Here is a 10,881-nt window from a genome sequence, read left to right as displayed (position 1 = left end):
CAGACCAAACATGTACAACTGTGTGATACTGAGGCGACAAACAGTGAACACTGGAAGCGTAGACCATATCCCTGATCTGTTTCAAACAAAATGCACCGCACTCTCATGTACAAGCTAAAAGACAAAAGTACAATTTGGATACTCTTTAAGACGCATCAAATTTTTTCATCTTTGGAGGACAAAGTGGTTTCATAAAATCTAACCACACAGCTGAAATGTGCTGGGTGTAAAGCGGCGAAAGGTAAAAAAAAAAAACAAAACAAAAACCTGCTGGTGAAAAGAAAATCCTTTTTTTTTTTTTCTTCTTCTTCCCCCGACCTTACTGGAAGAAGGGACTCTGCAGCTTGGTGTGGACCAGCTCTCGCTTCTCCTCCTTCTGCTTGAGAAAAGCTTTCAGCTTGTCTGTGGAGAAACACACTTTGGACGGTCGGGCTTTGTGCGCCCCACGATGAGCTCGCAGCCACGGATTCTGGAGACACTCGGCCGCAGTCGGTCTCCCCCTGGAAATTTTCATTTTTAACATTTTATCATATTTGAATATACACATATCTGTTAATGCAACTTTCAACCTTAGTAATTCTTGTCTTGAACTTAAAAGCGTGGACGGTAAGTTTTCGGTTTGTATGTTGTACACTGACCAGGATTTATGGTTCAGGCTGCTCTTCATGAAGTTTAAGGCTCCTTCTGACAAACCGGGGTAACAGCGTCCAAACTGGATCTTCCCTTTCTTGATATTTTTGTCTTGTTCCCAGCCGAGCTCTGCGTGGAACGGGCTGTCAGCACTCAACCTGGTCAGGAAATCAACCATCCAAATAAATACACAGTACTATAAATAAATTATAGTATTGTTTCACATCAAATAACTATAAACATTCTTGTTCACAAGAAAGTCATCAGTTCTCATCACTTATGGCTTCTGCTGACACTTTCCATTGTGCTGTATTTGTGAAATATGCTGTCACACTGATGAAGATACACAACACCGCTATTTCTCCTGCACACACGTACTTACATGATGAACGACAGAAATCCAATAGCCCAAATATCAGTTTCGGGTCCGACACCCTGACCCTCCAGGATTTCCGGAGCTTTAGGAAGGACAATATAAACTGACAAAATAGACAAACAAGGGACAAACAATTGTTCATAAAGAGTTGTGCTCTTACTGTGGCTGTGCCACATTCAATCACATGCACAATTCCACATTAGAAAAATGAAAATGATTAAAAATGAGAAAAAATATTAAAAAAGATACTAAATGGACTTTGGTTTGTTAGGTTATGGTAGCTAGGATCAGCTGAGGTTATTTCCATCCGTGAGTCCGTCCTCCTTTAAAGAAAATGTACCTTTGCCACGGCAGTCTGTTGAAGGCCACGACAGTCAAAAGTTTAGTTCATTAGAAGGATGGAAAACAAGGCAAGCTTCATTTCAGTTTTGCCCTTTAAACGGGAAGTAAAACAGTACCTTTGCTCTCCGACAGGCCCTGGATGTGCTCGATGGTGAGCGGCTGTCCGGGTGTGTAGGACTGAGCTGAACCGAAGTCTACGATCTTCACGTGGTCTCCATCATCCACCAGCATGTTGTCGGACTTCAGGTCCAGGTGGATGACTCGACGGCTGTGAAGGTAGTCGACTGCACTCAGGATCTGGACCAGCAGCTCTGTGACGTGAGTCTCTGCGTACAGATCTCTAAGAGGACGAAGACGTCTTAAAGTTAATGACAGTATTTACATATTATAGTGCATTATAGCACACCTTCAGGTCTTATTAGCAGAATCTTTAGACTCATGACAAACATTAATAACAAATGCATAAATCTTTGCATTCTGCTTGTGAGCCTTCTCGCACCTCGCAGCCAAACTGTAGAGCAGCTCCTTTCCGGGACAGAGCTCCTCCACTAACACCAGGTAGCAGGAGGTGAGGTAGACTGTGTGCAGCTGCACCAGGTGCGGATGATGGAGCCTCCTCAGCAGCTGGTACTCCCTGAGCACCAGCTGCCTTTGCTCCGGCTGGTAAGGGGTGATCTTGGCTGCAAACACTTGGCTGGTCTCGACATCTCTGCACAGGGTTATTACGCTGAAACGGCCCCTGAGAGAGGAGAGAACATATCGTAACATGATCATGTGCCATTGACATGAATTGAAATAAATATACTAAAGTTTCACAGGCTCAACGAGATGAATGCTCTTCTTACAAGATATTTACTTTTTCTCCTTTCTTCAAATTTTAGATATTAGTTTTTAAATTTGATTTCCAAATTGGCTACAGAAAAAAAGCTGTATTAGTATATTTGTATGATTATGACTCACATGCATTTAATTCAGAATCCCACCTGTTGATCTCAGAGAGGAATCTGAAATTCCTTTGTCTTGGTTGTTGTTCTGATCCGGTGACCTTTGACCCCGGTGTCTCCGTCAGGATGAGGGAGACGTGAGTCTCTATACAACAAAGTAAACAGAGACGAAAAATGTGAAAATTTAACTCTTCACTGCTGGATATCTTATCGCTGTCGCTATCGTCCTCAAACAGCTCAACAAATGAACCCATGAAGTCACACGCTTGAGTCCTTGTCTCACCTTCAGGGTGCGTTGCCATCACAACAGGTGGCGAGGCGTCGCTGAAGGGGCCTGCTCCCGCCTTGGTGATGCAGCCCACCCTGAACACGTAGGACGCTCCTGTCGGTAGGTCCTTCACCTCATAGCAGCTGTCAGTCACACTCTCAGACAGGACCGTCCACTCCCCACCTGCAGAGACACCGACATTAGAAATCAACTCCTATTGCGTGTTTAAATGTTTCTGCCAGGTAGTTATCACTTCTAACATTGAACAGCCAGCACTAAGTTTTTGTCTTTAACTGGCTGTCAGCTGAACCTGAATTTAAATGCTCGAAGCAGCTCACAAACCAGTGGATGACATCACGGTGGGCTGACACCTGAAACATTTGGATTACATACATTACGTATTCTTTTGTGTTTCAGCCATAAATTGTCTTTCCTTTCCTTTTACACCAATCACTGATAATCACTGATTCACTGATTTCCATGCTGCTGTAGATTCGGTATAAACTCACCATCTGTGCAGTACTGCACACAGTAAGTCACAACATCACTAGACTGGACCGGTCTCCACACCAGCAGGACCCCTCCACCGTCTAACTGGAGCACTTCAGGCTTGTTGGGACAGACTGACAGAAGTGATTATTATAGACAATTAGGCCCACGAAAATGACGAACTTGTAGCTATTTCAGATCGTCAATACAGAATCCACAGAATGGAGCTTATTCACCACCTTTCGTCTTTCTGAAGGCAGGTATTTTGAAGGAGGGCAGGAGTTTGGAGGTCCTTTTCTTTGGACTCTCAAGACCGACGCCACGGTGCCTTTCAGGTGGGATGGGATCTGATTCTTTCACTATTGGTCCTGTTAGAATGGACACACAAAATCCAATGGAAGAACACTTCAGGTTGGATAGTATGTCAGGATGTACAGTATAATGTAGAGACATTCAGAATATTACCGCTGAAACTAAGGAGGAATCAGATGGATAAAAATGAAGGAACAATGCATTTATCCACCTGTATTTTAGATTTTTTGTTTATATGAATTTAGCTTAACACCCAATTCCAGTTTATAATTAAAATAAAATGTCTCACCGGCTTTGCTCACGTCCTCCTTACTGAAAGATCTAGAGAACAGTTTGGTCAGGCTGGACGCAGAAGCTCTCATTTTCTTTCTCAGCGACATGGTGGGTGTGTCAGGCTTCATTATCTCCCCTAACGTGGGTCCTAACTCCGGGTCCTCCAGCTGGGAGTAGGAGTGGCTGGTCCAAGACTGCCTGCGGAAGATCTTCAACAGTCCCAGCTTGGGTGACTTTCCTGTGGGCGGTCGGGCTTCCAGGGCAGGAGCGGAGGCGTGCCTCTGGAGACCGTGACCCTCCTTCTTGTCTCTGGCCCTGGGAGGCCTCTCCGGGGCCTGGAGAGAAGAGAGGCTGGGGCTTGGGCTGGGTGTCAGCGAAGCCCCTGCTGGACCAGATAAGTTGGGGTTGGAGCGGGTGCGGTTTCGTGGCGGTGCCCGAGGGAACGAGCTTCTGGGTTTAACTTCATGAAATGAGCAAGGGGACGATGAAATGTGAGGACGACTCAGCTCCTCACAGGAGCCCAATCTGCTTGAAGACTCGGAGCCAACATGCTCCAAAATAGATGACTCAGCCAGGGACCCCAGGGATCCCGCAAAGGTGTCTCTTCCCTCCGTTTGCTCCTGATCCACCCTGGTGCTCATTTTGTTTCTGGGAAGGAAGTCTGAGGGAACCGTAGTCCCACCCAGCATGCGAGTCCCGTGCACAGGAGCCACGTCTCCACGTCTTCTCGTGGCCTGCCGTGTGCTTGGGATGGCCAGCAACTGTCTCCCTGCCACCTCATCATCTGTGGTAAAATCTTCCTTCAGACTTTGGGAGCCTTCCTCCTCACCTGGCGTTGTGCGCTTGGGAGAGCTGGGAGACCGACGTGAGTACTCATCAAGGGACCTGCTCCGTCTGTGTGGGGGTACGTTGCCGTGGGCCAGGCCAACTCCACTGTCCAACGAGCAGGATTTCTGCATCGTGGTCTGGGTGGATCCTCTTCTCTGGCCGCGGTTAGTTTCCGTCTCATCCTCGACATACTCAATAAGAGGTTCATTTAGGCGTCCCGAAAAGCTTCTCCGAAGTGGTTTTCGGCCTCGCTCCTGTTTTTTGGCCTGGAATTTGTCCCGTAATGTCATGTGTCTGGCGGACATGGGCGAGAGCTGATGAGAGGTGTTATAGAAAGTGCTTCGGATGACGCTTCCCCGAGGGATACGACCTCCGTCACTTCCTGAACCATCATCCCAGTCAGATAGGTGGAGCGAGCCGCTGCTGTCCCTGCTGAACCGACGCTCCCTCTGAGGCGTCCGTTGGATCGACACGTCCGACGATGCCACCGACTGCCTGCTCATGCTGCGCTCTAATGCACTCCTCCTTCCTACCGTCTCCCCGTCTTCTTCCTCCACTAATGTAACTTCCATCTCCTCCTCCTCCTCCAAATCCTGGTGGAGTTTGGCAAAAGGCTCTGGGATGCGTGCTCGCTCCATTAGAGGATCATAATCGTCCTCCGTTTCTTCCTCCTCCTCTTCCTCAGTCGGGCTATAGTGCCGGAAAAAGTCAAAGGAGTCTGATTCGTCGTACTCAGACGAGGAGCCGCTGCTCAGAGAGGTGCTGCTGTGTTCCTGCAGCTCACGAGGGACCGTCACAGCAGTCTCTCTGAGGGGAGCGTCCAGCAGCTCGGGGACCGGCCTCAGTGTGAGAACTGAACCGATGCAAGTTAAAGATCGCTGGGAAGATACAAGAATACAAAGAAGAGGCTAAATACACACGTGACATTAGATTGATTACAGACAGATGTAGGTTTATTTGTTCATCATTCGTTTGGGGAGGACTTTTTTTCTCCATGCAACAAAAAATACACATAACGACAATCAACACACAAGAGGGAACTCACCTGCCATTTATTTTTGGAGATAAATGCTTTCAAACTTTTCATGTTGATCTCTTCGGTATCTTCTCCTGCGTGTTCGTCCTGAACAAAAATATGAGTTATTTGCAGTTGAGGTTTTCAAATTCAACAAAGCTTGACTACAAAACCTTTTGTGCGATATCTCCTCTCACCTGGAACCATTCGTGGCTCAAGCACTCAAAAGCAGACGGTCGCTTCCTGGACAAAGAAAAAAGGTGCTCAGGCATCAAATCATGTGGTTTTATGCAACTGCCAGACACGTTATAACTCAATTACCTTTTTGAATTTGGCAAACAGTAATACAAATTTTATTCCATTTTTTTTATTTCACTTAACTTTTTTTTTTTATTTGTTTAATTTAAGAAATCTGAACTGGCATTGATATCACTGCTGCTCCTTTGTGCTGACTTGTCACAATATTTCCACAAACTTTACTATAAAATATATTGCATTAATATTATTATTTGCTGTGTGACTAGATTGATAAATGGTGGGAAAAAATATGTATAATCGAGATCCCGTACTCTGGATCAGGCTGAAGGACCAGGCGGAGGAAGTTCTGGGCCTCTGGGCTCCTGAATGTGACATCTGGGGGGTCCCAGTTCAGGGTCCCCTCCCCCACCCTCAGCAGGGTTGCCCGGTCTGTCTCCCCGACAAAAGGGCATCGACACACCAGACTGTGAAGATAGAGATTTAATCTGATTTAAATAAACGCAAATTGATCAAGTGTTTATGATTTGGATAATATTATCAAAAGTGCAGCCCACCAGAGGTAGGCCATGACACCCACAGCCCTGACAAAGAGAAGAAGAAATATTCGTGTTATTATTATGTTATTGCTGGTCACAGCATCAGTAGCAGAGAAATGCACTATATATAAATATAATGACGTGACAAAAACACATGGATCACTTGGATCAACTGTGTGACTCACCAAATATCAGTGGCCACAGTGACGGGCTCTTGATGAACAATCTCGGGTGCGACAAACTCGGGTGTACCAAACATGCTGTACTGGTGTCTGGATGCGTCTATTTCTTGACAAAAGCCAAAGTCACAGATCTTAATCTCGTCTCTGGGCGGATACACCATCAGGATGTTATCAGGCTGAGGAACGTATATTAAAATGAAGTGTTAAGAAACACATAAAAAATAACGTCCCAGTGAATAATGTCAATGTCGACCGGACTGGGAATCTCACTTTAATGTCTAGATGCAGGATGTTCATGCTGTGAATGTGACCAACTCCTTCCAGGATTTGTTGGATGTACAACTGAATCTGAAATAAGATGAAGGATATAAGTCAAACTCCACAAATAACATTTAAAAAAAAAAAAAAAAAAAAATATATATATATATATATATATATATATATATATATATATAGATTTTGTAATTGTAAAATTTGTACTTCTCTCTCTGAGACTGATCCTCTGAGTAACAGATGGTCCAGAAGTCCATGAGAACAGCAGCTACGAACAGTGTTAAAGAACTCTGGACTAAACTGAAATCACAGTTAACAAGCTGAAAAAAAAAAAAAAAAAAGAACTAATCATATGAAACAAGGAGGATACATTTCTGTGATCAGCACCAGCGTGCGTCTGGTGCAGAAGAAGTCCAGCAGACAGGCCACTCTGGGATGAGCCAGACGGGAGAGTAGATCTCTCTCCTGGAAGGCCCTCGTCCGAGTGCTGCTCCGCAGAGGCAGGAACTTTGCGGCAAAGACTTCACCCGTCCTTCTGTGGACTACACGCTTCACTACGCCAAACGTTCCCCTGAAACACAGACGGAGACGGCGCTCAGGTCGAACCTCAGCGGAACACACGGGCAGCTCGGACTGTCTCAGTATAACACAGAAGTTCACCTTCCGATCTCCTCGTGAACATCGTAGACAGAGAATAACTTCCGTCTCTTCCCCAGCTCCACCTCTCTCTCCTGACACTCCAGGGGGCCTGTCCAAAAAAAAAAAAATCGGTCAGCCACACAGACAAACAAAATAAACATCTAATATTAATCAGATCTTATTTATCTCAGTCTAAAACAAAAACTGGCACCGTCTCACCTTCCTCCACTGTGAGCTGAGCCTCGCACGAGTCATGGCCAGAGTCGTTGAAGGCGAAGCAGGTGTAGATGCCGCTGTCTTCCCCTTCAGGGCACAAGATGGTCACCGAGCAGCGGGCACCGTGCTGTACAATCTGGACGTTCTCATTGGCCACAAGCTCATCATCATCCTCCAATCACAGAAGGGAAGTGACGTTTTTCCTCTTATTGTCTCTTTCCGCGGTAAACATTGGCTGAACATTTCGCACTTCATTAATCATTCGTGTGAAATAATTCCTGTGTGTGAACGCCTCAGTAATGGACAAAAAAGCATTTTGCTCACGCTAACCTTAACCTTTGACCTTTTACTATCTGAGGTCACCACCAGAATCTATTCAGTTCAACTTGGACTCCAAGAGGACCAAAATGGTCGAAGTTCCTCCGAGATGTTGTGTTCATGAGGACTTTGACCTTTGACCCTTTGGCCATGTAAGTCTAATCGGCTCCTCCTGGAGACCAAGTGGACATTTAGGCCAAATTTACATTACCACAGTACCTCATCCGTGAGAATGTGGTGTACGGACATATGCAGGGACAGACTACCTAAAAACAACATGACAGTGAATTGTAATCAGTCCGGTTTAAAAGTCGCTGACCTACACTGCTCCTACCTTGTACCACTGTATCATCGGGGCAGGTCTTCCTGTGATGATGGCAGTAAATGTAGCTGTTTGGCCCGGCTCCACACACAGGTCCTCGGTGGGCACCTGGATGGAGGGCGGAGCTGAACAGGAAATTGGATCACTTAGTGAGCATATTAGATTTGATAGCAGCCGTAATCTTCTGTATACTCTTATGCCCAGAAATACCATCTGCAATTTCCTGCATTGGCTCTGAGATGTAAATCTCCTCCTCTTCTTCTAGATAATACAGCGGCTGCTGAACCGCCTGATCTGTGGAGGGAGCAGCAGGAACGGTCTCCTCAGTGCCACTCTCCGCTCTGGACGCAGAAAAGGTCATTATTAAATGCTGTTGATCAGTAATAATGATGCATAGTAATATTTCAACATAAAACAGAAATTTACTCCTTTTGCTTTTGATCAACTAGTACAAATTGTAAAAATTTTGCTATTTTCTATTAAAGGAGGACTTATTTTATACAACCAAATTCAATGTTTGTTTTCTAAGGTTGTCTGAAAATGATTATGTCAGAGGTGGGAATGTAAAATATTTAATTTCCTAAATGCTTGACCTCGAAGGAATAGATCATGAGGTCAGGGCCAGATGTGACGCAGACTACATAACGATCTAGTGTGCTTTTTTTTTTTGTACATTGGGGGAGTTGAATTGTTTCATATGCTAAAGGAGATAATAAAGGAAGCATTAGAGCTTGTTTTTTCATAATTTATTGAATTTAACCAGCTCTTATTCTGGCTGCAGCTTTGACAGCTCCAGATTCTTTCTCTCAGTTTAGGACCTTGCTAAGCAAAAAGACATTTTTTGTCTGCAGCTTTATTTAACTTACTGTTCAGGGTACCCAGGAGGGAAAACCTTCTTGGCAATAGACGTGGGGCTGAAATCAGTCTGTAGCCATTTCTTCACAAAGGCAGTGGACCAGCCTTCAGAATCTGCATCTATGAAAGCCAAAATGTCTCAGCAGGATTCTGAGCATCCCAGACATAAAATAATGACATATATATTTAAATATATTTTAATGAATGACCATTTTTGCCTTGTATGTAAGGCATGTTTACTGAAAAAGAGGAAAAGTGAAGAGAGTACTTTACCTTATGTACCCACCAGCGGTAATACTGTGTTTCTTACCTCTGGCCTTGAGGGTTTAAACCCACTAACCCGCCACACCAACAGGACATGGGTGCATGCCCACTCCTGCGTGGGCGCAAAGGGACCTACCGCCCAGCACATGACCATCATGTGTTCGTTGGAGTGAAGAGTTAGCCGGGCATGCGTTGGCGAGAGGAAGAAGGGGAATGTCAAGTGGTTATTTGTTATCATGACAATGATGACTTACATGGAACAGTCCATGTGAGGAACTTCCTTCCTTTAAGACTAGTAGAGGGAAGATGGAGAAACATGTAGGTTATGGACAATGGAAGGGAAAACTCAGTGAACCGGAGTCCAAAAGCCATTAAAAATACCATGAGACAACATCATAGCCCATATAAAGTATATCATATGTCAAACTTAGAGCATGTTTTTCATATTGAAATTGGTTTAATTCTATTATTGACTCTGGTATACTATTATTATTTCTGACCCTGTGTGATAGTAATGGTAACTGTAAATGAAAGGATGAACAGTTAAAATCACTACATAATACAGGACAGCAATAGCCGTAGATGCTATATTTAATTGTCTGCTGTTGGTTCCTGGGAGCTGGGCTGACTTTTGGATGATAACATGAGTCTAATGGAGGAAAATGATCGAGTCTGTTTCACGCCATGCCCTGTGTGGAGAGTGGAAACATGATGAAAAACACAAAATCATTCCATTCAATAAATGCGTCATCGTTGTTTCATGAGTGACAGGGATGCTTGGAAATACAGAATGGTGTTTATTTTGAATGAGACTCACTAGATCACACTGGGTTTATGGCAAATGAAAGCTTCTTCTGACATTTTCAGAAATAGTTTTTGTTCTGAGTTTGTTAGTACTATAGAACAGATGGAGTGAGTAGTGACACAGATTCATGACCAAGAGCAAAGATTTACTGTCAGAGTTATTGGGAACCTGTTTGACTGTAGTTATATGGTAATTTATTCTCTGTGTGTGTGTTTTGTATGTACATCTGATCTACATCTCATCATCACCACCACCTCCTACTGTGTAATATAAAGACCCGGTTGTTCCATCACTGATTGTGAACAAGAACTTCACTTTATGTTGTACTTTGTGGTTCCAGATTTAATTCTATAAATAAGTGTTTGGTTATCGATGGTTATCTTTAAGTAGGTTTAGTGTCACTCTGGAGTCTGGATTAATCACTGGCACATTTAGTAAGTTCGAATGAAGTACGCATTAGCTTTCACCCACTTAACTCAAATGGCAACAGTAAAATGAAGAAATGACAATGTGCGTCTACGTCGGCATATCACTACACAACACAGTCAATAGTGGTGCCATGCAGATGGAAACTAGTGTCTGTTTTCTGTTTTAGCGTTCATCTACAGGCTGCACTCGCTGCCATAAACCCAAGAGATCTAGTGATGAGCGTGATGGTAGTTGGAGCTACTTATGATGGAGAAAAAAAAAAGTAAAAAGTGAGTAAAACCTCAAAATGGTGTAAACTTGATCGAAT

At 44.3% G+C, this 10,881-nt stretch overlaps 1 protein-coding gene across 2 annotated transcripts in view; it reads right to left on the bottom strand.

Moving 5' to 3' along the window:
* Nucleotides 1-258: 258 nt before the first annotated feature.
* obscna (obscurin, cytoskeletal calmodulin and titin-interacting RhoGEF a) overlaps nucleotides 259-10,881 on the bottom strand; it is a 41,758-nt gene continuing 31,135 nt past the window's right edge. For both annotated transcript variants that reach the window (XM_029499441.1, XM_029499442.1), the window contains 24 exons: nucleotides 9,088-9,196; nucleotides 8,432-8,562; nucleotides 8,234-8,346; nucleotides 7,585-7,753; nucleotides 7,387-7,474; nucleotides 7,097-7,297; nucleotides 6,934-6,994; nucleotides 6,724-6,801; nucleotides 6,457-6,629; nucleotides 6,290-6,316; nucleotides 6,047-6,199; nucleotides 5,675-5,720; nucleotides 5,508-5,585; nucleotides 3,651-5,340; nucleotides 3,289-3,417; nucleotides 3,070-3,183; nucleotides 2,576-2,743; nucleotides 2,332-2,437; nucleotides 1,848-2,087; nucleotides 1,465-1,688; nucleotides 1,347-1,361; nucleotides 1,013-1,109; nucleotides 639-788; nucleotides 259-500 (listed from right to left, as the gene is read on the bottom strand). In XM_029499441.1, coding sequence (XP_029355301.1) covers nucleotides 320-500; nucleotides 639-788; nucleotides 1,013-1,109; nucleotides 1,347-1,361; nucleotides 1,465-1,688; nucleotides 1,848-2,087; nucleotides 2,332-2,437; nucleotides 2,576-2,743; nucleotides 3,070-3,183; nucleotides 3,289-3,417; nucleotides 3,651-5,340; nucleotides 5,508-5,585; nucleotides 5,675-5,720; nucleotides 6,047-6,199; nucleotides 6,290-6,316; nucleotides 6,457-6,629; nucleotides 6,724-6,801; nucleotides 6,934-6,994; nucleotides 7,097-7,297; nucleotides 7,387-7,474; nucleotides 7,585-7,753; nucleotides 8,234-8,346; nucleotides 8,432-8,562; nucleotides 9,088-9,196 — 4,541 coding nt within the window. In that variant the 3' untranslated portion in view covers nucleotides 259-319. The remainder of the gene's footprint in view (nucleotides 501-638; nucleotides 789-1,012; nucleotides 1,110-1,346; nucleotides 1,362-1,464; nucleotides 1,689-1,847; nucleotides 2,088-2,331; nucleotides 2,438-2,575; nucleotides 2,744-3,069; nucleotides 3,184-3,288; nucleotides 3,418-3,650; nucleotides 5,341-5,507; nucleotides 5,586-5,674; nucleotides 5,721-6,046; nucleotides 6,200-6,289; nucleotides 6,317-6,456; nucleotides 6,630-6,723; nucleotides 6,802-6,933; nucleotides 6,995-7,096; nucleotides 7,298-7,386; nucleotides 7,475-7,584; nucleotides 7,754-8,233; nucleotides 8,347-8,431; nucleotides 8,563-9,087; nucleotides 9,197-10,881) is intronic.

The sequence above is a fragment of the Echeneis naucrates genome, chromosome 4 (genome assembly GCF_900963305.1).
Source record: "Echeneis naucrates chromosome 4, fEcheNa1.1, whole genome shotgun sequence".
Classification (NCBI taxonomy): domain Eukaryota; kingdom Metazoa; phylum Chordata; class Actinopteri; order Carangiformes; family Echeneidae; genus Echeneis; species Echeneis naucrates.
The sequence above is the reverse complement of the archived record's forward strand: the minus strand, read 5'-3'. Positions and strand labels throughout refer to the sequence as shown.